The 25,183-nt window shown below is 48.0% G+C and overlaps 1 protein-coding gene and 1 long non-coding RNA gene across 2 annotated transcripts; one reads left to right on the plus strand and one right to left on the minus strand.

The window, feature by feature from the left end:
• Positions 1-13,896: 13,896 nt before the first annotated feature.
• Positions 13,897-19,630, minus strand: Fitm2 (fat storage inducing transmembrane protein 2). The gene is made up of 3 exons (XM_059259730.1): positions 19,499-19,630; positions 16,641-17,222; positions 13,897-14,539 (listed from the first exon to the last, which is right to left on the minus strand). The coding sequence occupies exons 2-3, from the start codon at positions 16,967-16,969 to the stop codon at positions 13,924-13,926; spliced, it is 945 nt and encodes a 314-aa protein (XP_059115713.1). The 5' UTR covers positions 16,970-17,222; positions 19,499-19,630; the 3' UTR covers positions 13,897-13,923.
• Positions 18,822-22,680, plus strand: LOC131908702 (uncharacterized). The gene is made up of 2 exons (XR_009378652.1): positions 18,822-18,920; positions 22,556-22,680. It is a non-coding gene; the product is annotated as an uncharacterized LOC131908702 (long non-coding RNA).
• The last annotated feature ends 2,503 nt before the right edge of the window (positions 22,681-25,183 follow it).

Genomic DNA, 25,183 nt, shown 5'->3' on the forward strand with positions numbered 1-25,183 from the left:
GGACACGCTCCTCCCCCCTTCCGTCAGTCTCGTCTCTGGAAGAGGCAGGAGGCTGGATTCTACTCAGGCCTCCTTTACTTCCAGCGTTCACATCCTCCCTCACATACTGTAGTACATAAATTAGATATAAGTGTAACTGTTGCCAGCCACCTTCTGTTCAACCTGCAAAACACACACACACACACACACACACACACACACACACACACACACACACGGAAGAAAATCCTCATGTCAGTTTCTGAAATGACCCCTAGGCTGGCCGCCATTGATCTTTATGACTTCTCTCTTTCCCATTGCCCATAGGTTCTCTGCTTCCAACAGTGCCTCCGCCAGTTTGGGTATTTTATCTGGCAAATGACTTTAAACCCCAGTAGTCCTTGGGTGGCTGTAATTTTCTGTTGATCTTTTATGGTTGGATATGAAAATAGTCCCTTTTCCATACATTCTCTTCTGTGTCACCATGGTGGAGCAGCAACCCAGTGTGCCTTTAGCAGTCAGGACCAATATGCCCAGCCAGGAAAGTAAACCGTGTTTTTGCCTATAGTGCCAATGGGTATAAGCCCCAAAACTCTGAGTGTTTAATTCAATGGCATCATTGATGTACTTCCACTTGGAACTATAATCTCTAAACCATCAAAATCCATAGGGCTGGAGAGATGGTTCAGCCGTTAAGAGCACTTGCTGCTTTTCCAGAGGACCTAGGCTGGATTCCCAGTACCTACATGTCTGCTCACAACCATCTGTAATTCCAGTTCCAGAGGATCAGATGCCCTTTTCTGACCTCCTTGAGACAAAATACTCATAAATTAAAAAAAAAAATTTCAAATAAAGTTTCAGGACTAGGAAGTGAGCTCCTTTTTCTGACTGCTATAACAAAATACCCAGAAATCAACTTAAAGAAGGGTTCGGTTTTGGCTTATGGTTTGAGACCCATTGTGGCAGGAAGGCAGCAGGAACATGAGCTACTCATACTGTATCCAGAGGAGGGGGAGGGAGAGGGAAGGAGGGAGGGGAGAGGGGGAGGGGGGAAGAGAGGGGGGGAGGGAGGGAGGGAAAGAGAGAGAGAGAGAGACAGAGACAGAGAGAGGGAGAGAGAGAGGGAGAGAGAGACACACACAGAGAGAGAGAGAGACACTGGTGCTCAGCTGGCTTCCTTTTTCTCTTTTGAAGTCAGTCCAGGTCCCAGCCATGACATGGTTCCACCCACACACACTCAGGGTGGGTCTTCTCTCTGCAGTCACACCTTCTGAGAACACCACCACAGACAGACAGGCCCAGAGGTGTGTCTCCTAGATGATCCTACATCCGGTCAAATAGACAATGAAGAGGAACCATCACAGGAAGCAATAGTTTTGTGACTTGGATACAAGTAATCATGGGAGTAAAGACTCCCACTTCCACCTCAGCACTGCTGGACTCAGGGTTTCCCACTGCCCCACTGCAGGGGCACACATAAGCATCGGCTGCATCCTATAGTTCAGAACTCCAACACTCTGGTGTCTCCCAGCTACCCTGAAACACAGCCTTCAGTGGTCCACTTCAGTGTCCTGTAACTCCAGCTTCTGGCTAAAAGAACACATGACATAGCATCATGCTGTGTGTGTCTAACCACACTCAACATTTCTGTTGCTATACCATCAAATATTTAGTGAGAAGCAAGACTGCAAACAGGGCATTCATGAGTCCATGCCTGCCATGGTCAGGGAAGGCAAACCCACCTGCAGAATAAGTACCTAAAAGCACTGTTCCTTCCATGGTGGAGGCATTCAATTCAGCCAGTCTGCCATCTGGATAGCAGATTTTTGTGGTGAATGGGGACATATCAGGAACTTTAAATCAGTTTTGATGAGAGGAAGGCCATGTTATGTCCATTTACAACCTGTAGCTCAGTACCATGGACAGTCTGTGTATGAGCAATTGACTGAGCACAAAGGAAAGAGAATGCCTGACATCTTCAAAACAGAGCATCATGTCCAATGGTCACAGCCAGTGGTCTCCTCTGCTGGACCAGATCATCTTCCCATTCTGTGCTTACTGTTAAAGCGTCACCCACATGTCCCCTCCCACGTGGATACTTACTTCCAATCTTCCAGCCTTGCTCTTACCATTTTCCTGAGCATCCAGACAAACCACCGATCCCATGCATAGGTATGGGGCCATAGTTCTAGATCTCTGTCTCCATCTTGGAAAAGTGGACCCCTTCTGAGAGGTACTGCTTAGAATTCCCTCTTCTAGAAGCATCTGCCTCCTACAATGCCTGCCAGGGAATTTCTTCAGGGCTGCAACCATCCACTTCCACTGGTGTCAGGCCAGAGTTCCTCTTCCTCTATCAACTGACCACGAGGAATGAGAACTCAGGAGTAGGATGAGGCAGAGGCCGCAACACTGTAAAACAGCTGCACTTTTGATGCCATCTCAGGCTCTCTTGACAAGGCAGTGTTGCTGGGTGAGCAGGCCTGGCAGGGTAGATGGAGAGCAGCTGACACTGCTTCATGACCAAGAGCTTGGGTTGCAGTTACTCGGTGTCTCATGTACAGGCGTACAGTCTCCTCTAGGGCCCGGTGGCCTGCCAGAAGCTACTTCTCAAAAGGATAATTCTTATCTGCAGAGGGGGATGTGACCTTGTGCCAAAGTGATAGCGGGACACAGACATTTTTCCCACTCAGTTCTTCTGGGAGTGTCGTAGTGCGTGCCTACCTCTAAGACAACTTAAAGACCATTGGACCTGCAGGGTCATAAGGCGAAGCTCGGCTGGCAGAGCATCTTGGGCTGCAACCTGAATCTGCTTTGGGACCCATTCAAAACTGGCAGTGCTGTGGCCACTCAGTAAGCAATGGCAGCACACACGAGTGGGTATGGGCTGCCTTCCAGATCCCAAACTAGGCACAACTCTTCCTTGTTCTTAGCAGTGGGAACGGCAACTGACTTTTCACTTGGGGAGTGGGGGGGCTGTGGAAAGAATATGCTAACCATTTCACTTCCAGAGAGAAGGCAAAGATGACCATTTGGGGAGCCCGAGGATTCAGACTGGAGAGGATACTATGTGTGAACCCCCTCTATGTGCTGGAAGAGGAGCAGGGCAGAGGAGCAGTGTGCTGTAGGCTCAGGATCTCTGGCCGGAGGATAAGGAGAAGAATCACCACAAACGTGCCCAGAACACACTCGAGGCCACACTTTAGAAATAAGACCTAGTCCTCAGGCCCCGGGGAGCTGCAGAAGGGCACAGTATGCAGGACTCTGGGGCAGTTGGGGAAGCAGCTATGGCCAGCGATAGATCTTTGAAGGCTTTGCCTTTCCTGTTGGGACCGAAGTGCTGAGTCATTGGCAGGAGTAGGAGGAGTGTGGTGTTCGCTTTAATTATCAACTTGGCACAACCTAGAGTCACGGGAAGAGTCTCAGTGAAGGACTGTCAGGCTGTGGCATGTCTGTGGGGGGCTGTCCTTTTTCTTTTTCTCCTTATGTGTCTGGGTGTTTTGCATGCATGTATGTCTGTGCACCACATGCATGCCTGGTGCTGGCAGAGGCCAGAAGAGGGCATCACATCCTTTGGAACTGGCATCACAGACTGTCGTGAGCCACTACGTGGATGCTAGGAGGAGTGGGGTAAATTAGGAGCTGGAGAATGTTGAGTTGTGAGGGTGAATTCTCAGGTGTTCTAACAGGAAGTACATAACCCCAGGACTCAGGCGAGAACAAGACCCCCACCAGCAAGATGAGTGGAGACTTCTGGGAAGTCCCTCCTCCACAGCCTCATTCTGTCCACACTGATGCCCTGCCTTCCACTTGCATGGCCTGAATGTGTATAGTCAAAACTCAGTCCCAGGGCTGGAGGCCTAGCTCAGTATGGCACTGAGTTCTACCCCGCAAACCCCCAAAACTCAGTCACAGTGAGGAACTAGAGTTCAATTCCCTGGCAGTCAGACCGATAGCCCCAGGGGCCAGGCTAGGTGAAAAAGGTGGCAAACTTCTCCCTCACCCTCCTGACCTGAGACAAAAGCCCGGCAGCGTAAGACATAGGCTTTGTAGACCTGTTCTCCTGCCTCTAGGCCCCTGCTGGTGAACTAGCTCAACAGGTCCAAGGCTAGATCAGGACATGTTACACAACGGTTGTGGGCCAATCATCCATCTTGTCTTTACCCCACATTAGGTGACGTTGACCCTTCAGAGCCTTAAAAAAAACCCAGCCCCGAAGAAGAGGCTGGATTTTTGGCTTCCTAAGTTCCCCCTCTGCTTTGAAGAAGGTTCTTTTCCCTGTGTTTTGGGGCATGAGTGTCTCTTCACCCCGATAATCACCCTTCTTCGACTGCTGATTCTGTTGCGCTCAAGATTTCTCCACTGCTCCCCTCCTCTTGAGATTTTTCCTGCCTTTTAATCCTCTAACTGGCAGAGAAAACAAACCTGATCAAGACCCCTAGAGCAGTGGTTCTCAACCTTCCTACCACTGTGACCCTTTAATACAGTTCCTCATGTTGTAGTGACCCCCCCGCCATAAAATTATTTTCATTGCTACTTCATAACTGTAACTTTGCTACTGTTATGAACTGTAATGTAAATCTCTGTGTTTTCAAATGGTCTTAGGTGACCCCTGTGAAAAGGTCATTCAACCCCAAAGGGGTCGAAACCCACAGGTTGAGAACCACTGCCCTAGACGGTAACAACAAAAAGCCTAGGTTTTTGTGTGTTAGGATATGGAAGGAGTGATACAGGAGCCCAAGTGAGGCCTAACATGGAAGAATGTCATTACAAGGCTGTATGCAGCTGCAAAGCAGGCTGGGAAACAGTGTTTGGGTGGGTCACCGACTGCAGGAGGGGAGGACAGACTCGGGTGGGCAGGGAGCTGCCTCTGGTATAAGGACTAGCGGAATGGGAAGAACTCCTGAGGAGAACGGGAGAGCCAACAGCGAGGCTGGAAGGCTTTGACTCGGGCCTACAGAAGAGGGGAGCAGAGAAGCCAAGGCCCCGGGAGTGGCAGTGCTTCATGGGATCAGGACCCACTAGATTCGGGGGCCCAAGTACCCACACTGCAAGCTGTAGACCGGATTTGAATTTCATGAGCAGCCTTTGCTAGGAAACTGCAGCTCCTCCCACTGGAGGCCGACTTGACCCTAGCCCACAGGCCTGTTGTTGGAAGGGTGTGACATGAACAGGGGCTTCACTGTACTGTGAGGTTTGTCTCAGGTGTGAGTACCCTAGTGCCCATCTTGAAATGAGCATGCCCCAGGCAGATGCTGTCCTTTCGGTGTGGAACCAGAACAAAACCAGTGCAGCAGAGCTGAGCCTGGAGCTGGGTGTTTTCTGCTCTTTTACTCTTTCGGCTCTTTGGGGGCCCACCACCCAGCTCCCAAATAGTCACACACACGGAGTCTTGTTCTTACTTATGAATGCCCGGCCTTAGCTTGTCTTTTTTCTAGCCAGCTTTCCTTAACGTAAATTATCCCATCTATCTTTTGCCTCTGGGCTCTTACCTTTATTTCTGTATCCCTTTCTTTACTTCTGACTCCGTGGCTTGCTGTGTAGCAGGTGTTTTAGACAGGCAAAGTAACACAGCTTCACAGAGTTAAACAAATGCAACATGAAAGAATGCAACACATCTTTGCATCATTAAACAAATGTTCCACAGCATAAACAAATGTAACACATCTTAAAATAATACTCCACAACATGAGCCTATTGTGTGTCCTACAGATAAGCACAACTGACCTCCAGCTGAAGTAGGACTGAGCTGCTGGAGACAGTCCGCCAGCAGATAGATACTCATTGGTCAAATTTGCAGTCAATCAGTGAATTTGCTGGGGTTGGGGATAGTTGTTATCAAGCACCAGTACAGCAATAGCTGACTTATACAATGGCGGTGCTGAGCTATGAAGCCACATGTGTTAGGAACTAAAGCCCTTGCTCTTGGTCCAGGTGTCGAGGAACCAGATGTGAGATGATACAATCCAATATCAGGCACTGGGGCTGGAGATGGCTCAGCGGTTAAGAGAACATACTGATCTCACAGAGGACCCAAGTTCAATGCCCAATACCTATGTAACTACAGCTCCAGGGTACCCAATGCTCTGTTCTGGTCTCTGTAGGCACTGCACCTATATGCATAATCATACACACATATACACATAATTAAATGTAAAAATAAAATATTTTTAAATGTCCAGTAAAAAAAAAAAGAAGAAAAATAATTGTTGGGTACCAGACTAAAAGTCAAGAACAGCTGGATATTATGATGCACACCTTTAATTCCAGCACTTGAGAGGCAGAGGCAGGTGGATGTCTGTGAGTTTAAGGCCAGCCTGGTCTATAAAGAGTTCCAGGCCAGCCAGAGCTACATAGTGAGACCATGTCCCCCCAATAAAATGACAAATGTCAGTCGCTCACCTTATTCAGTGTTGCATAGTTTATTTTATGGGTGACAGTCATTTCAGGGTTATTGGGGACATTTGGGCATCATAGTCCCTGGGTTTCCAAGAGAGATATTCACTAGGCAAAGATAAACTTCTTCAATAAAAAGTGGTTCTCATAGGTACTCAACATTTTTTTCTTTTCTTTTCTTTTCTTTTTTTTTTTTTTTCGGAGCTGAGGACTGAACCCAGGGCCTTGCACTTGCTAGGCAAGTACTCTACCACTGAGCTAAATCCCCAACCCCGGTAGCCAACATTTTAAAGCTTATGTTTATGCATCTATGATTTCATTAAGCCAAGCAAAGACCAGAGCAGCAGAAAGCATCATACTTGTCCCACAGTGCAGTAACAGGCTCAAAGAGGCTAAAGGTTGGGCACAGGATCACGCAGCTGAGAGGCTGATAAGATCTGAAGGCTGTCTGCTTGTCCTCAGGGCCAGTGCTTCTAATCACACCAGCTGAAAATCAGTGTCTGACCCACGCGCTTCCCCTGCCTTGCTCCTGTAGCACAGGGGCACCCAGGGGGGCACAGGGGCACCCAGGGGGGCACAGGGGCACCTGATGGATACATAGGGGCACCCCGGGGGGCACAGGGGCACCCAGAGGGGCACAGGGGCACCTGATGGATACACAGGGGTACCTGAGTGGGGCACAGAGGCACCTGACAATGCACAGGGGTACCTGATGGGTGCACAGGGGTACCCAACAGTCGAGGTATGCCCCGAGAATTCAAGCAAAAGTCAGGGAAGCACGAAAGTCGTGAAGGGAGATATGGGTACTGCAGCCTGTTGGGCAGGGCCTGACTATCTTTGCTCCTGGACACTACGGTCTAATCCAGGCAGTTCCCCGGTGTCCCACCCTCTTACCTCCTGGGCACTCAGACACTCATGAGTATGTACACTGGGTGGCCACCACGGACAGACAGAAGGCAGCAAGGGTCAGCAATGGGCAGCATTTGGAGAGGAGGCTCCCAGACGCTGAGCCCCAAACAAGGAGCCAGCATCAGGCAGCTCTCAGCCCCCTGTAGCTGTCAGCACCTTCAACAACGTGGCCCTACTTCACCCTGGACACCACAGATCCAATGTCCCTTTCTGCTAGCTGTCCACGAAACCAGCTCCCCTGCCTTCTGCTGCTCTTAGTTAACCCACCCACCAGACCAGAGCCAGACCCTGGGGACATGGATATCCACACTGCCCCGCTAACCTACCTGGAAGCCCATCAGAACTGAAACTGTTCCTATGGAGCAGTGGTAGCAAGCATACAGCTTAGGACTCGATGTGCGTCCAGATGCCATTCATATAGTGACCCCGAGTGCTGTGACTTCTCCAGTGTTAATTCATTCCCACATCCCTATGAAAACCAGTGCACAGAGAGGTCTAGGAACTTGCCCACCATCACACAGCCAGCATGCTGGGTGGAGCTAGGGTATGAACTCGGGTGATCTGGGCTAAATTCCTCACTTCCTCGTGTGTAAATGCTCTAGGCAGGGTGTATCTGACTAGGTGGTGACATCAGGGCAGTGGGATGGTCAATGCTGACTGTCAACCTGAGGATCAGGAGATGCCTGTGAGATTAGAAAAGCACCGTGACAAGCAGATGTGAGCACTTTGGCCTATCAATGGTTTCGTCCGTTGATGGGTTCCAAATCTAAACGGATCGTCGGGAGGTGGTGGAGCTGTGGACGGGAAGGCCGAGAGGACCCTCCAGCTGGATCCCAGAGGATGTGCCTTTGTTTTTGTTTTGTTTTGAAACGGGGTTTCATGTAGCTCAGGTTGGCCTCAAACTTGTTATGTATCTAAGGACAACCTGGCACTCCTCTTTCTGATTCCACTTACCAAGTGCTAGGATTACAAATATGTATCCAAGCCAGGCCTTTAACCCCAGCAGACAGATCTCCATGAGTTTCAGGACAGCCATGGATACAAAGTGAGAGCCTGTCTCAAAAGAACAAAAACATCTTTCTTTTATTTGCTTATATGTTATTCTTCTCAGTTATTTGTCCCAGACTGAGGAACACTCTGCTCTGGATGGTCCATGCACGGTTGGGGTCACTCATTCCACTGTCTGCCCAGTCCGTAACACTCACAGAAGGCAAGTCCATGTCTCACAGAAGGCTGTGTCCCCTGTGCCTGGATCTCAGTTCACGGGGGCTCCTCTCCTTCCAGCTGTCTGCTGAGTGAAACCAGGCACCCAGTTTGAACTCCAGAAATAGGCTTAGAGGTTGACCTGACCAAGGACACACAGCCCAGATCTTCTGCCTTCACAGCTGACACTACATACATCATTCATTCTTTGTGTGTTCAATTATTAGTAAGGAACTACAATCATTATGTGACTAATTAGCATCCGAGTTCTTGACATTTTTTCAGGTAGCTGTCATGAAGTCTTCCTGCGTTTCACAGCACAACCCTTACCTTGAGATGGTTAGATCTGCATGCATGAAGTGTGAGCACTGCCCGGTCATCATTTGTAAGGGTGGTGCCAATCTGCCACCCTTTCCCTAAGGCACAACAGTGTCTGTGCTCTGCACTGTGTGTTCAACGGTAAAACTCCCCAGACATTCCCCAGAGGTTATTAGAACATTCCCAGTGGTGCCTAAGCTGGGAATTAGGTTTGCTTCCCTGTGCTGAGGAAGCCCGTGTGGGCCCAAGTGTTCATGACAGAACTCATCCGGATGTCCACACGGAGAAAAAGGAGGTGGGCGGTGGGCAGCTGCAACCCAAAGCTTGCTCCCTGTCATTCACTGGGAAGCCAGCTGCCACTCAACCCAAGTGGGAGTCTCTTTTCACATTGTTTCCTAAAATAAGTCCTAACGAGCTCGTGAGGAACTTTTCACCAAGCAAAACAGAGAAACAGAGAATAGAGCAGAGCCCAGGGTTACCAAGGCTCTCCAGTCTACCCATTGCTTATCAGATGAGGAGACTGAGGCCCAGAGATGCTGTTACTAGTTCAAGATCACAGAACAGCAGAAAAAGCAGTGGTGGAACCTACCCAAGCCAGGCATTCTAATCAAGCCCAGAGCCATTTGGATCTAAGCAAGGCACACCTCCAGGTTCCACCAATTGCCTAAGTCTTTCTTCAGTCTCCAGGGCTTTTGAAGATGAGGAAAGTTAGGCTCTCCCTCTGGGCAGAAGTCATGGAACTATCTACATGACTGTGTGTGCCGTTCCTGCCTTGGCTTTCCTTTCCTGTGGGAGTGTTTGAATTCTTCTCCATCTTTCCTGACCAAAAGGAACGTTACCTCCTATGAACGTGAACGTGTTCCTGGACCCCCAGGGCAGCAGGATCTGCTTTCAGTGTTCCCAGGTCCTGACCTTGCACCAACACTCAGAACACTTGGTAGCATGGGCTCTCTTTCCTGAAATGCAGACCTGTACCACATTCATCTTTACAATCCCAGCACACCACTTTAGCTAGGAAGGGGATGGCTCTGAGTCAAAACCCCTGGGTTGAGGAGGACTAGTCTGCACCTAGCTTGCAGCAGAACTTGAGTTGGCTGCGGCTGTGGGACCAAACAGCATGAGGAGATTCTAATCTTGGATCTGAAGGGCTTTCAACACACATTGCACAGAGGTGCCAAGTAGGTCAGGCTGGCAGTGAGTGGGCGTAAAGGGGCAGAACGCTCTTTTGTCTGCGGAGGGTCCCAGGGCTGCAAAGTGACCTTGCCTCAGTATACTGTCACTGTTCTTCAGCTTTCTCTGAGGTCTACCTACCTCTCTCCTTCTGCCAAGGGGACAACTCTCAGGCCTGGCTGACCCAGACCTCAGGATCCAACGACAGAGAAAAGGGTAAAGCAGGCTGAAAGATGTCTATACTTAGGACGAAGGGCTTAGGTGAAACAGCCAGAGATGCTCCACCCATGAGATACCTCCTATGAGCAGAATTCAGGAAAGGATCAGAAAGTGGTCTGAGTCCGGGCCAGTGAGATGGCTCATGGGTAAAAGCCCCTGCTGCCACATCTAAAGGACTAGGTTTGATCCCCAAGGTCCACGTGGTAGGAGAGAACCAGCTCCATAAAAGTTGTCCTCTAACTGTCACATGTAGATTATGGCTCGTGTACACAAACACATGCATCATACACACAATAATAATAAATAGAACTTTAAAATAGGGTCAACAAGATGACTACTGGGGAAAGGCACCTTCTGCCAAGCCTGATTACCTGAGTTTGATCTCAAAGTCCTACACAGTAGGAGAGAATTAACTCATGCAAGTTGTCCTCTGATCTTTACATGTGTGCCATAGTGTGCACGTGCACACACATACACACACACAAATCAATTTAATTTAAAAGTTAAAGTTAATCTGGGCAGTGGTGGTGCACATACCTTTAATCCCAGTACTTGGGGGGGCAGAGGCAGGTGGATCTCTGAGACTTTTGAGGCCAGCCTGGTCTACAGAGCAAATTCCAGGACAGCCAGAGCTGTCTTGAAAAACCAAAAAGTTAGATTAAAAAAAATTAAATTAAAAACAAATACAGAAAGAAATACACCAAACTCCATAATGTGGATTCCATTATCTCCAGTACACTTTAATTTGCTTGTTTACACATGGCTCTGTGTGTACACAACAGTGGCATGAGCCATTCTATAAATACAATCTGGTACCTGGACAATGACAGATGCACATGGAAGCGAGTGAGCAAACCTCCACACCGGGAAGCAGAACAGCATGGCACGACTCGGGTCAGATGTCCCCAGAGCTCATGTTTAACACCCAGGGACAATGGGTGAAAGATGAGACTATTTCAATAGGAGACCCAAGCTCTGAGTGTTCCCCAAAAGATGTTAGTTTCTCTGCTTTCTCTAGATGAGCCAGACCATTCTCAAAGCCATCAAGAGAAAGACCACAGCACACATGCTCAGCACCTCACATGTCACTTCCTTTAGTGCTAAAAGAATCACCTCCACTTTACAGACAGGGGCAGCAAGGCTTGCACACTGGTCAGGTAGATTGGGAGCGATGCCAACATCTCAACCTACATCTCACAGTTGCCCAAGCCCAAACATTCACTCATGCCGTGTTTCCTGGCACAGGAGGGCAGGCATACTCCTGAGAAGGCAAGGGTTCTGAGGAACTCGGGATGTAGCTCAGGGATAGAGGGCTTGCCCAGCATGCACAAAGCCCTGGGTTCCCATCCCTGGCACAGAGAGTAAAGTGGGGGAGTACCAAGAAAAAGCACATGTAATCTAGTCCATATACTATGTAGAGAACGCTGAGCAACTGAGAGTTCCCACATGTAGTCAGTTTAAGGTTAAACCCGGTCAGACCCCATGAGAAAAGTATCTGAAGCCCTAATGTGACAATGAACTTCTGGATGACCCCTGTGGCTGCTCCTTTCTGTGTGAACATGAAGCCTGAGAGACTTAGCTGGTGACCAGCTCTATCATCTTCCCCAAGCCCATTCCTAACCTGGGGAGATGGATGGAAAGTTCCAGAAAGTGAAACATCCTTTCCGTTCACTGTCAACTCACCAAAGCACCGTGGTGACACCTCACTGCCTGCTTTTCTTCCCCTTTGGTAACAATATCTTACATTGTCATTGGTCAAGTTGACCTGTAGCTCAACAGATTATGAAATACGTATTTTAAATAGATCCTTATATTAAAAAATTACTTAGTAGCCAGATGTGGTGGTTTTAATATTAGCACATCTTTAATCTCAGCACTAAGGAGACAGAAGCAGGCAGATATCTGTGAGTCTAAGAACAGCCTGGTCCACATGGTAAGTTCCAGGAAAGCCAGGGCTGCATAGTGAGACCCTGACTACAAAAAAAAAAAAAAAAAAAAAAAAAAAAAATTAAATTAAGAAAATAAATTAAAAGAAATTACTCTTAACTTACTAAGTACCTAACTACCTGAGCTGCAGTCAGGACAGGCAGGCCAAAGCTTATCAGGTAGCGTCATTACCCAGCTCTGCTGGAGGAGAGGCGTCAAGGCAGCTACAGGGGTGATCATCCAAAAGGCCGGGCTCAGTGTGACAGGCTTAAGAAATCACCTGGGCGCAGAGAGGGGCCTTCTTCTCAGAGACTGGAGCTTGCCATGTGGGACACAGTGACAAGACTCCTAACCCTAGAGTCTCAGTGAAGGCCACATAATGACTGGAAACCGGAAGGGCTACAAAGAGAATGCCCTGGCTATTGAATGCCCCCTTTTAGGGCTGCTCTGTTGGTGGGACAAGGAAAAGGAGGCGGGACCAAGTCATGCCACTATGTAATACGGTTAAGGTGGCATGGCTTCAGAGGGAGACATTTTATTTCACTTCTAAATTATCATAATCCTCTCCAAGGGTAAAAATTCCTTGTTGGTGGTACTTGTCCTATGAACCTATGACCCTGAACTCTATTCTGTCTCTACCACCGGCAGGTGGGCAAGATGGCCTCAGCACCAACAAACACTTTACAGAATGACTCTCTCAGCTCAAAAATCATTAAATGATAAAATGTCTCCTTTTCAGTTTTATTCTTGTTTTTGTTTCTTTGTTTGTTTTGTTTGAGACAGGCTCTCACCCTGCAGCCCTGGCTGGTCTGGAGCTCACTCTGTAGACCAGGTTGGCCTTAGACTCACAGAGATCTGCCTGCCTCTGCCTCCCTAGTGCTGGGATTAAAGGCGTGCAGCACCATGCCCCCTGGCTCCAGCTTTATTCTTAACAGAGGGAACAATCCTATGAGGTGAAATTTAATGCAATAAGCCAAAAGTTTGGTTTATAAAAGGTTAAGTTAGTGTTCTAAAAAACAAAAACAAAAAACCCCAAACAGTTTCCGCACGTACCAGAGTGCAGTACCGGAGCATTGTCACCGATGAACAAATGTCATAGTGACGATTAGAAGCCACACAGCACTCACTCAGGGAGAGGAGGGAAAATGGGGTTCTCCGGGACTGCTCCAAACACCAACACGCAACGACAGACAGTGGGGACAGAAAAATCTCATCACTGTCCACCACATAAAAGTCATCCAGGCACTGCAGGGTTGTGGCCCCCTGTTGGGAACTGGTCATAGCCAGGTGCAACTGTCAATATTCCAAAGAGGAGGTGGATACTACAGCCAGAGAGTGTGCTGTAGGCATCGGGGTGTTTAACAAAGAACCTGCCAGAGAGAAATGCTTATCTTAGGATCAGGCTGGGGAAACACCGTTAAAAGGACAGCGTTAACACGGCCACTGAGCTCTCAAGAGAACCATAGCCAGGAGGACCGCAGCAGGAGTCCTGGAGCTCTGGTTTCCCTGTGACCCACACGATGAGGCTGTCTGCTGTCCCTCTGCTGAGCCTCAGCATTCCCTCTGGGAACAGATTAAGGTCACGTCTTGCCAGAGAGAAGTATCTGACAGGAATGGGGTGCTGGCAACATGGGTGGCGTCACCAGTAGAGTCTGAGGACTGAACGTGGTTCCCAGACTCCATCCCACCACCAAAGGGCCTAATAAGCATCCTCTTGGAAGTGGGACCAAGAGTTCAGCCAGTCACTGGACAAAGTAGGTGGGAAGTCTATTAGATATCGTCCTCCTGTCCCCAAGTGTCTCTCTTTTATTTCTTGTAAGTATCTTGCTTCAGAGTCAAACTAGAGCTCTGGGGAGGAAGTCCTGGAGAGAAAGACTTCAGATACCAATACCCATATGTCCCGTACCAGCCCAGCAAACCAAAAAAAGTACCAAACACCTTCTGGATCAAGTCGTGGAAATAAACGGCTGTGCACAGGAACATCCATACCCAGATGAAGGTCAGGAAGCCCAGGGCGACAACCAGGGTAGTGATGGCAGTGTGGAGGTGGTGGCCGCGATCTGTCTTCACCTCATGCAACACGGCCATCTCCTCCACGATCATGAGTGCACAGAAGGTCAGTAGGAAGGAGTGGCCGGAGATGTCAAAGCCGTGCCAGAAGCCCCCTTCCCGGTGGCATTGCTGCTTGCTCTGATGCTCCTGTCTGATGCCCTCCAGGGCTGGGGACTGGTAGCAGTTGCCTGTGTAGTGCTCGATGTTGGAGAAGAGGGCGGTGCAGACGTACCAGATGGCTGTGCCCACAAGCAGGGTGCTCAACCGCCGCAGGACCAGGCCGGCCTTGCCCGTCAGGTGGTAGTTGGTGAGGGCAATGAAAGGCAGGAGAAGACAGACTGTCCAGGCCCAGGCCACTTTAACAAAATACCTGACAGAGGAGGAAAGTGCAGGTGAAGAGGAGACATGGCAGACAGGAAGTAGTGCCATCCTGCTTCGGGTATCTAAGTTAGGGAAGTTAAATGAAATCCATCAAAGCTGTCCAACCAAACAGCTACCGTGTTTGAATCCTTACTCCATGCTTACACATGCTTTATTTCCTGAGCAGTGAAATTAGTTCATCTGTAACTCTGTCAGGTGACTTTAAGCCATATAGACGTGTCATGACAAAGCAGAGTTCATTAGTGGTGGACTGGGGTTCAAATCCAGGGCCTGCAACATTCCAGTTGTGCTCTTTGCTCAGGAAAGCAGTAACGGAGCATCCACCAAATGTTAGATGTGTTTATACACAGTCACTTCCACAGAACACTCACAACTAGCTGAGGAGGAAAGGGTCATTTATCTAAGTATAGCCCAGGCTGGCTTCACACTGCCTATGTAGCTGAGGATGACCTTGAACTACCGATCCTCTCGTTTCCACCTCCCTAGTAGTGCCATTATGGGTGTGTGCCCCCACACCCAGTTTTACGTGATGTTGGGGATCAAACCTGGGGTGCATGCTAGGGAAGCACTGTATCAGCTGAGATGTACCCCTAACCCTCACTTTACACCATTTTATAGACAGACTCCAGAGGCTCAGAAAACGGAATACATTGCCAGGGCCACACACACACACCAGCAAACTCAGATTAAGCCACACTTTGCCGGCCCCGAAGCCCTTTGCTACCACACCAGGGTTATTTCCTACAAGGCTGGTAAGTCCTATAAGAAAGAGCTTTACTTCAAGCTACAGGACCAGGGTTCAAATCCTGATTCTGACTCTATCTGTTAATGTACCTTCAGGCCTCAGTTCCCTCAGCTCATAAAGCTGAGGGCACCAAGCAGGTCTTAAAGTCTCTCCCAGATTCAACGAATCACTGCCAGTTCCCTCCCGTTAATCAGCACCATGTCTTGGAACAAAACATTAGAATCCATGGCTACCCCTAAACAACAGACTAGTGGCCAGCCTGCTGGGCTCCTGGTTCATCAGGCCAGATAAAACAACAGCTGCCACGCCTGCCTGCCCTGTGCTCATGAAAGGTGGGCTGACCTGGGGGTAAGCAGCAGAAAAGACACAAAGAGATCGGAGGCAACCATCAACCTCACACTCTATTCTTAGCCCAGCCACTAAGTGGGTAAGGGGGGAGATGGGCCAAGGACAGAATGCCTCTTCCCTAGATTCCAGGAGTTTCTCAGACACCACCAAAGAGCCTGTCACTAAAACCTCCACTGGCATTGATAAGGAAAGCCTTGCCAAAGCTAAGGTGTGCCAGAAACTTGACCCAGCTGCCAAAAAAGAAAACAGGGTTTTAGGTAGATAACGAGAGTTAGGCAGACTCTCAGCATGCTGGAAGCTCTAGTGGTAGGTTCACATCGGAGGAGCAGTTTCAGCTTCTAAACTCCCTCTATTGCTGCAATGATGTTTTGTGCAATAAACTTTCGATATAGGTATTTTAAAAGACTAGGCGAGAAGTGGGCGGAGTTAGAGAGATGTCCCAAAGAAGTCCGCTGGGGTTGCTTTCCTGGGCAACTGCCATGCACTTTAGATGACTGAGAAAAGTCCAAGGAGATCCAGGAGAAAGGTCACCGGCACGAAAGGCTTCACTCTTTTACCAACATACGGCCCAGAGGGAAAAACTCTCCAGGGTGGTGAGTGGGTCTGGAGGTAGTCTTTAAAACAACGGTGGGATTTTTGTCACAGGGGCTAGGGGAAGGGTGTCTGACAAGCCGGCAGGAGGGAGGTGACATCTCCCGAACAGAACAGGGGCCAGCACCTAACTGGGGGGGGGGGGGGGGGTAGGGGGGACACACGAGTAAGCACTCCGTGCACCTCATACACAACCCACCGCGTCACCGACCCGCCCGCCAACTCGGCTCTACTATCGGAATCCTCAAACGTGAGGCGCGCGAGTGTCACTCGCTTTCCCAGGGTCCCCGGGTCCCGACACGCGCGCGAACGCGGCTGTCAAGACAGAGATCCCTCCCGATGACTCGCCCACCCAGGCGCGAACCGGCTTTTTGGAGCGCGGGGACCCGGAGCCTGGTGCACTCACACGTTGAGGACGTTGCGCTTGTTGCTCAGGTAGCACTCGGGCAGCGGGGATAGCTCCTTGAGGACCGAGCCCGCCAGCATGGCGGCCACCAGCGCCCAGGGCAGGTAGCGCCGCACCGCCGCCCTCACCAGCGTCCCGCGGAGAAACCACGCGCAGCGCTCCAGGTGCTCCATGCCGGACCTTCTCGGCCACCGTCCACCTCCCAGAACCCTCTCGGCCACCGTCTTGCCCTTCGCCCGGGCTGGTGCCACCACCTCCCTCCGGGCGCATGCGTGCTTCCCGCAAGCTCCGCCCCCCTGAGGGGAGCACGTTCTCCCTCTAGTGGCCATGAGTGGCCTATGCAGAGTGCAGGTGGGTAACTACCTGCGCCGCTCTTCCCTCTCTAACCTGAGCGCCCCCAGGCGACAGGCTGCAAGTACTGCAGGTTGCTCTTAGCCTGGGCAACCTGCTCTCCTAAGTTTGTGAGAGCTTTGGCTGGAGGTTGGGGAAGAATAAATGTAGTTCAGTAGGAATTAGATCAGTGGTCAGAGCATCATTTGGTTTCTCGTAGAGACACCTCCTTGGGATACTTGCTTTTCTTATCTGCAAAATACAAACAAGAGATCCATCTTTCTTAAGAGCTAGTTTGTGGACTTGGGAGTTCCTTATGGTAATCCAGATACAGGGGTTTGAGGTTTTATTTTTATAAATTTTATCGGAAAGTAATCCTACAAGATAATTACTAAATTTTATTTACTTTTGTTTTGTTTTGTAGAGACAGTGTTTCTCTGTGTAGTCCTGGCTGTCCTGGAACTCATTGTAGACCAGGGTGGCCTCGAACTCTGAGATCCACTAGACTTGGCCTCCTGAGTGCTGGGATTAAAGGCATGTGCCACCATGCCCAGCACTACTTTGTTTTTATGAGTCAGGGTTTTACTCTGTAGTTCCTGAAATCCTCTTGCCTCAGCCTCTCAAATGAACTAAACTTAACATTTAAATTGATGAATGTATTTTTATTTAAAATGTGGATGTCTTGGTTACTTTCCTATTGCTGTGATAGAACACCATGACTAGCCGGGCGGTGGTGGCGCACGCCTTTAATCCCAGCACTCGGGAGGCGGAGGCAGGCGGATCTTTGTGAGTTCGAGGCCAGCTTGGTCTACAGAGCAAGATCCAGGAAAGGCGCAAAGCTACACAGAGAAACCTTGTCTCGAAAAAAACAAAAAACAACAACAACAACAACAACAAACAAAAAACAAACAACCACCATGACCAAGGCAATTTATAGAAGAAAGAGTTTATTGGGGGCCATTTTGGTCACTGTTCCATTGCTGTGAAGAGACACCATGATCGAGGCATCTCATGAAAGAAAGCATTTAATTGGGGGCTTGCTTTCAGCTTCAGAGGTTTCACCCACTATCACCATAGTGGGCAGCTTGGCAATAGGCATGGTAGGCATGGTGCTGGAGAAGTAGTTGAGAGCTACACCCTCATCCACAGGCAAAGAGAGTCATTGGGCCTGGCATGGGTGTTTGAAACCTCAAAGCCTACTCCTAGTGATGCACTTCCTCCAACAAGGCCACACCTCCTAACCCTTCTAATTCTGTCAAAGAGTTACACTCCCTTGTGACTAAGGATTCAAATGTATGAGCCTTTGGGGGCCATGCTTATTCAGACTGTCACAGGAACTTGCAGTTTCAGTGGGTGAGTCCATGACCATCACAGCTAGGAACATGGCAGCAGGCAGGTAGACATGGTCCTGGAGTAGTGTCTGAGAGCTCACATCTTGAGACACAACTTCCAGGCATGGGAAGGGGGTAGGGAAGGAGAGAGAAGAGAGAGAGAACTAGCAAGAGAGAGCTAACTGGGAATGGGTGGGCTTTTGAAACATCATACCTCCTCCACCATAGTCATACTTCCTAATCTTTCCCAAATAGTTCTACCAACTAGGGACCAAGCATTCAAATATATGTGTCTATGGAGACCATTTTCATTCAAACCACCACAGTGATCCTGGAGAGATGGCCCAGCATGTGTGATAGTTTGAGTGTAATCCCCCCCCCCCAAGCTCAAAGAGAGTGGCACTATTAGGAGGTGTGGCTTTGTTGGAGTAGGTATGGCCTTGTTAGAGGAAGTGTGTCACTGTGGGGGTGGGTTTTGAGGCCTCATATATATTCAAGCCACGCCCATTGTCTCAGACCACTTCCTGTTGTCTGCACAAGATGTAGAACTCTCCAGCACCATGTCTGACTGCACACTGCCATGTCCCACTATGATGAAAATGAACTGAATCTCTGAACTGTAAGCCACCCCAATTAAATGTTTTCCTTTATAAGAGTTGCTGTGGTCATGGTGTCTCTTCACAGCCATAGAAACCCTGACTAAGACAGCGTGTAACAGCACTTGCTGCCTATCCAAATAACCTGGGTTCAATCCTTAAGACCCACATTGTAAAAGGCAAGAACCAACTCCCATCAGTTGTTCACACACTCACTCATGCATACACACACACACACACACACACACACACACACACACACACACACAAATAAATGTAATAATAAAACAACCATGTTGTTGACTGAAATCCTGGGGCCTGGAGGCTAGTGGAGTTCACATGAGGTACTTAGTAACTAAGTCGCTCAGTTTTGTCCCATAGCTAAGCTCCTAGCCTGTGAAGTTGGGTGTCAGCATCAGAATTCCCAACCATGAGTCCTTCCTTAGCCACTGTAGTATATAAACTAACACTTAAAATCAAGACAAAAACTCAAACCCATCACTTTCTAATTATTTCACTACATTTTATTATTATTTATGTTCTTGTTTGTCTATTTTGAGACACAATCTTATTATGTGGCCCTGTCTGGCCCAGAACTCACTATGTAGAGACAGCTGGTTTCGAATTGGTGGCCATCTTCCTGTCTCCGCCTCCCTCTTGGCTGCTGGGATTATAGACATGTGCCATCGCACCCAGCTTATCTGTGCTCTTGAGCCCACTGGCATCTGTTATGCCTGCCTCTGTGCTCTCTTCCCACCTCTGTGACGTCACACAGGAAGTTTGAAATCAGCCACAATGAAGGTATTTACACTAAGGAAATTGGCAAGTGCTACAAGCAGAGTTTTATTTGTCATTGACTGTTTTCATCAGGACATGACTCCATTTGTCAATCAATGGGTAGCTGAATTGAAACCATAGGTGGGGTATGGAAACAAATAGCCAGCAAAAAATCAATAAAATTGCAAGCACCAGTGAGTTATATTTATGATAAAGAATCCAGTAGGAGTTGGGGCTGTAGCTTGGTTGGTAGAATGCTTCACTCGAATGCATGAAGTCCTGGGTTCAAGGCCTAGCACTACATAAACTGCATGTGGTAGGACATGCCTGTAATCCCAGCTCACTAAAGGTAGAGGCTCAGCCACACAGTGAGTTCAAGGCAAGCCTGAGATACATGAGACCACCCTTCTCAAAAAACAAACAAAAAGAGTGTTGTATGTTTCATTGTTTATAAGTCATGTGCACCAGTCTTTATACGGAGAGATTTTTATTTTTTAGAAAGTTTATAATAAATCTATAGATGTATATACTTATATGTTCTTCATGAGAGCTCATTATTTATCAGCAAATCACTGTTTGTGATATAGTATACACATAAGAAACACATGCAGCATATAAACAATTATGTATGTTAATAGATGTATAATTTTAGATGCAGCTTCATGGCAGTTCATGACAGAACATGCCTTCCACTACATGAAAGGCACTGTGATTTTTTTTTTACTCAATTACACAGCTTAATTCAAATTTTAAAACATTCTGGTGTGTCTCACCTATAATCTCATTACTTGGGAGGAGGCAGGGGGAACCTTGCAAGTTCAAGGGCAGCCTGGTCTAGATGAAGAATCCTAGGCCTATCTACAAGGTCCTACATTCAATCACTAGTACAAAAAAAAAAAAAAGCTGGTCATACATGACCCATTGTAACATGAATATTAATGGGTCTTATTAATAAAAAAACAATTTTTTTTATTAATAACAAAAACAAAAAACAAAACAAAAAACGGTGAATTCTGAAAGATCAGAGAAGCAGAACAAGCCACAGCTAACCTCATCTTCCCAACTTCTCAGCTGATCCTGTTTCCTCAAACTGGAAGCCTCTGAGTCCTCATCCGATTGGATCTCAGCTGAACTGCTGCTAAAAGTCTAAAAGCTCAAAAGTCTCTAGTTCCTGGTCCTCACGCCTTATATACCTTTCTGCTTCCTGCCATCAGTTCCTGGGATTAAAAGCATGTGTCTTTCCCAAGCAAGACATGAGATCTCAAGTCCTGAGATTAAAGGCATGTGCCACCATGCCTGGCTCTGTTTCCAGTGTAGCCTTGAAGTCACAGAGATCCAAATGGATCTCTGCCTCCCGAGTGATAGGATTAAAGGTGTGCATGCCACCATTTTCTGGCCTCTATGTCTATTTAGAGGCTGTTCTGTTCTCTGACCCCAGATAAGTTTATTAGGGTGCACAATATATTGGGGGACACAATATATCACAACCCACTGTTTATTTTGTAATAACATATGAAAAACATTGGATTTGAAATTTTAAGACACTGAAGAGCAGTGTCCTTGCATTTCCCACCAGAGGGGGACAGAGGACAATAAGTAGGCAGTGGGGAGACATCTCAGAAGGTAGTGTTCACCATTCAAGTTTGAGGATTTGTGTTTAGACCACCACACCCCATACACAGCCAGGTGCAGTGGTGTGCCTTTGTAATTCCAGTTCCAGGATGCAGAGATGGGAGGATCCCTGGGGTTCACTGGCAGCCAGTGTAGCAGAGTCAGTGAACTCCAAGATCAGGAGAGACCTTGCCTCAAAAAATAAGGTGGAGAACAACTGAGGAAGACACCCAACATTAACTCATTAAGCTCTGGCCTCTGTATGGACATGCATTTACACATACATGAACACATACACACATACACACACACACACACACACAGAGAGAGAGAGAGAGAGAGAGAGAGAGAGAGAGAGAGAGAGAGAGAGAACACAGTTCTGCCTAAGACCAAGGTAGCACCACCCTACTGTTAAGGTGTGTTACTTTTGTTTATGCTGCATTTGTTTAACTCTGTGAAGCTGTGTTACTGTGCCTGTGTAAAACACCTGATGGTCTAATAAAGAACTGAACAGCCAATAGCAAGGCAGGAGAAAGGATAGGCAGAGAGAATATATAAAAGGAGAAATCTGGGAGGAAAGAAGTAGCCAGAGAAGGAGGAGGACTCTAGAGGCCTGCCACCCCACTACACAGCAAGCCACAGAGTAAGAGTAAGATTTACAGAAGTAAGATAATGGGAAAAACCCAGAGGCATTTAAGTTTAGCGAGCGAGCTAAGAGGTAATTCAGATTCAAACCACAGCTGTCTTGAGCCCCCTTTGGTGTGGACAACTGTAGTCCCAGCACTGGGGAGGCAGAAGCAGGAGGACTGCACAAAGTTCACAGCCACCCTGGGCTACACGGAGAGTTCTAGGCCAGATGCTCTGTAGTGAGACCTTGTCTCAAAAGCCCAACGAACTAATAAAAGCAATTTTGAAACCTGGTTCTCTCTCAGGCAAACACACCTTTTTTTTTTTTTTTTTTTTGGTCTGTTTTAAAGTAAATCAGCCCACGTTACTTGGTTAAGTGATAAAAATAAAATATTTGAAAAAAAAATCTCTCTGGAGTGAGAATCTTCTCATTAAGATAAATCCTTTCTTTCTTCCTTTTCTTAAAACAGAGTCTCATGTAGCTCAAGAGGCCTTGAACTCATATATCTAAGAATGAGTTAGACATCCAGATCCCCCTGCCTCTGCCTCCTGGGATTATAGGTCAGTACCACCACACTTGTCTCCTAAACTATAATTTATAATTTACTTATTCATGTATCTATTTTCTGTCTCCCCCACTTAGATGCCAGTTCCAGAGAGTATGGAATGTATGCTGTCTCCTTCACTGATGTATAGTGTCTAGAATGGAACCTGGCCTTTACAAAGCAGTCAAACAATTGTGTTACTGAATAAATTAATGAATTATTACTGTTGGTGTGGGGTTTTATTCACGCTGAGTAAATACACTCTCCTGAGCTGTATCCAGTGCATAGAATCATTACTAGGGCTAGAAATACTTGCTTAGCAGTTTAGAGCACTGGCTGCTCTTTCAGAGAGCACAGCACCTAGTCCCCACACCTGCACAGCCGCTCTTAACGCTCTGTAACTCCAGTGCTAGGGGATCCAATGCCCTCTTCTGGCCTCCATGGGCACCAGGCATACGCACAGTATACAGACAAAAATGAAGACAAAATACCCATGTACATACATGTGTGTGTATGTTAAGTTTCTTAAAGAATCATTACTAATGCGGTGAGCAAAAGGAAATCATTTATGTTCTTTAAATAGATTCTTTATGAATAGAAAATAAATAACCTCAACTAACAGCTATAAAATGATTACGACTTTCATCTTGAGGAGTTCCCACCATTCCGAATGGCTGTGGAGATGGCTTGTAGTCCCTAGAGTCTGGAAGATGCTGAGGTTGAACACTGGGTTTGGCCGAAGTCAGGTTAGGCCCTGGAGGAGAGGGAAGGGTCAGGGAGAACCTTGGGAAAACTGAATTCTCCCCACACTGAGGTCTGATGGCTTGGCCAGTGGTCAGCCAGAGGAACAGTGGGAAGAGTGACCAGCCAGCCGTGCCCTTCTCCCAGTTGGTGCCTGTGAAATAATTCATTCAGATTGGGAGAGAGACAGTCAGGTCAGCTCTCCCAGCAGGAGGCTTTCCTCATCCTGGGCTCGTGGCCAGCTAGATGGATGCTCACCCCCAGCACTAATTCCTTCCCTCTGAACTCTTTCTGCAAAGTTTCCCTCATTAGTCACCTCTGGCTGCTGCTCTCCCAAGCCTAGGGAATAACCAGCCACTCCTGGAGCAGCTGAGTAAAGCTGGTGTCTGCCAGAGGCTGGATCTCCTGCCTTCCTAGAGGAAAGGGTTGCACACGCTGTCTGTGCCTCCAACACATACAAACTTGGACAAAGGGACAGCAGGACGGTGATGGGGGGGGGCACATCTTCACTCATTAGCAGCTGCGGAGAGAAGGGCAGGGATCTTGCTTGGGACCCTCACTACCCCCAAGCACCTTTGTGAACTCCCTCCCAACTCCCAGCTTCCTCCTATGGACATGCCTCCTACAGACCTCAGACCATCATATCTCAGACAGCAGAGGGGCCAGGCCTAGGAAGAGGTAGCTGTCATTGCCTGGAAGAAGTTGGTAAAACCAGAGAGAGAAGCAAGGTCAGCTTCATGTCAGGGTGATGGTTGTCTACCAGAGTAGAAAGAGGGGGCATTGGGGTTGGAGCTGGGCTGAACAGTTAAACAGTCTGTTTCTACATCTGGGTTTGAAAAACAAAATATTCATTAAACTCTACACTGGATTCTCATAAATCTCGTATGCTTGTTATATTTCACAAATCTCCATTAAAACAAATATGTAAGCAATCAATAGCATCCATAACAAAATAAGAAACACTAGGTAAAAGAAAATGCCTGGATTCTAGAAATATGCCAGGCACTGGGCTCTGTACCAAAATGTTCTAGATTGTTCTCTTTCCCACAAGGATGCTCCCTACCCCAGGTAGGTTCTGTTATATTCCTTTCTACAAATGCAAACACTGGGGCACACAGTCAAAGCCACACAGCTAACAGAGTAGGGATTCAAAGTAAGATCCTTATGTTCTTAATTCCTCCCCCTTACTCGAGTCCTGGGTCCGGAGCATGCAGCTCTAACACAGCCTGCTTTGGGATAATCTCACACCCACAGCACTTTGCCAAGTTTACCAAGTGACAGCTAACAGTGTATAAACATCATATATTGCATTGGTTAAAAACACAGATGTGGCCCTACTGCGGTGGCGCACGCCTTTAATCCCAGCACTCAGGAGGCAGAGCCGGGCGGATCTCTGTGAGTTCGAGGCCAGCCTGGTCTACAGAGTGAGTTCCAGGACAGGCACCAAAACTACACAGAGAAACCCTGTCTCAAAAAACCAAACAACAACAACAACAACACACACACACACACACACACACACACACATACACACAGATTCAAGTCTAGCTGCGTGTTCATTACCTGTTCTACCTCTGACAAGTTACTCATGTTTCCTTGCTGAAATAGTCAGAATCATATCTTGTCTACTGTGTTGCCTGCATAAGTAGGTAAAATCTTATATTGTTCAGGGTCAAGCATCTAGTTAAGGGTACAATAAACGGTCATCTCTGAAATAAAGATGGTCTTTGAGGGATATTTAGAGCCACTGGAGAGGTAGAGAAGGCAGTGTAACCGCTACTATTTAACAAATGGACAGTGGCTCAGCTGTGCCCAGAGGGTCCCACGGTCGTTTTCCACCCCGCCCTGTTGAATTCTTAGGGTCCAGCTGGGCGGTGGCTGCGGGACTTGCAGGAATGCGCGGCTGGGTGCTCAGACAGGGGGCGCTGACGCCTGGACTTTTCCGCTCCAGCTGCGCGGGCAGGCGACACAGCAAATTCCGCGGC

This window comes from Peromyscus eremicus, chromosome 4, assembly GCF_949786415.1.
Source record: "Peromyscus eremicus chromosome 4, PerEre_H2_v1, whole genome shotgun sequence".
NCBI lineage: Eukaryota > Metazoa > Chordata > Mammalia > Rodentia > Cricetidae > Peromyscus > Peromyscus eremicus.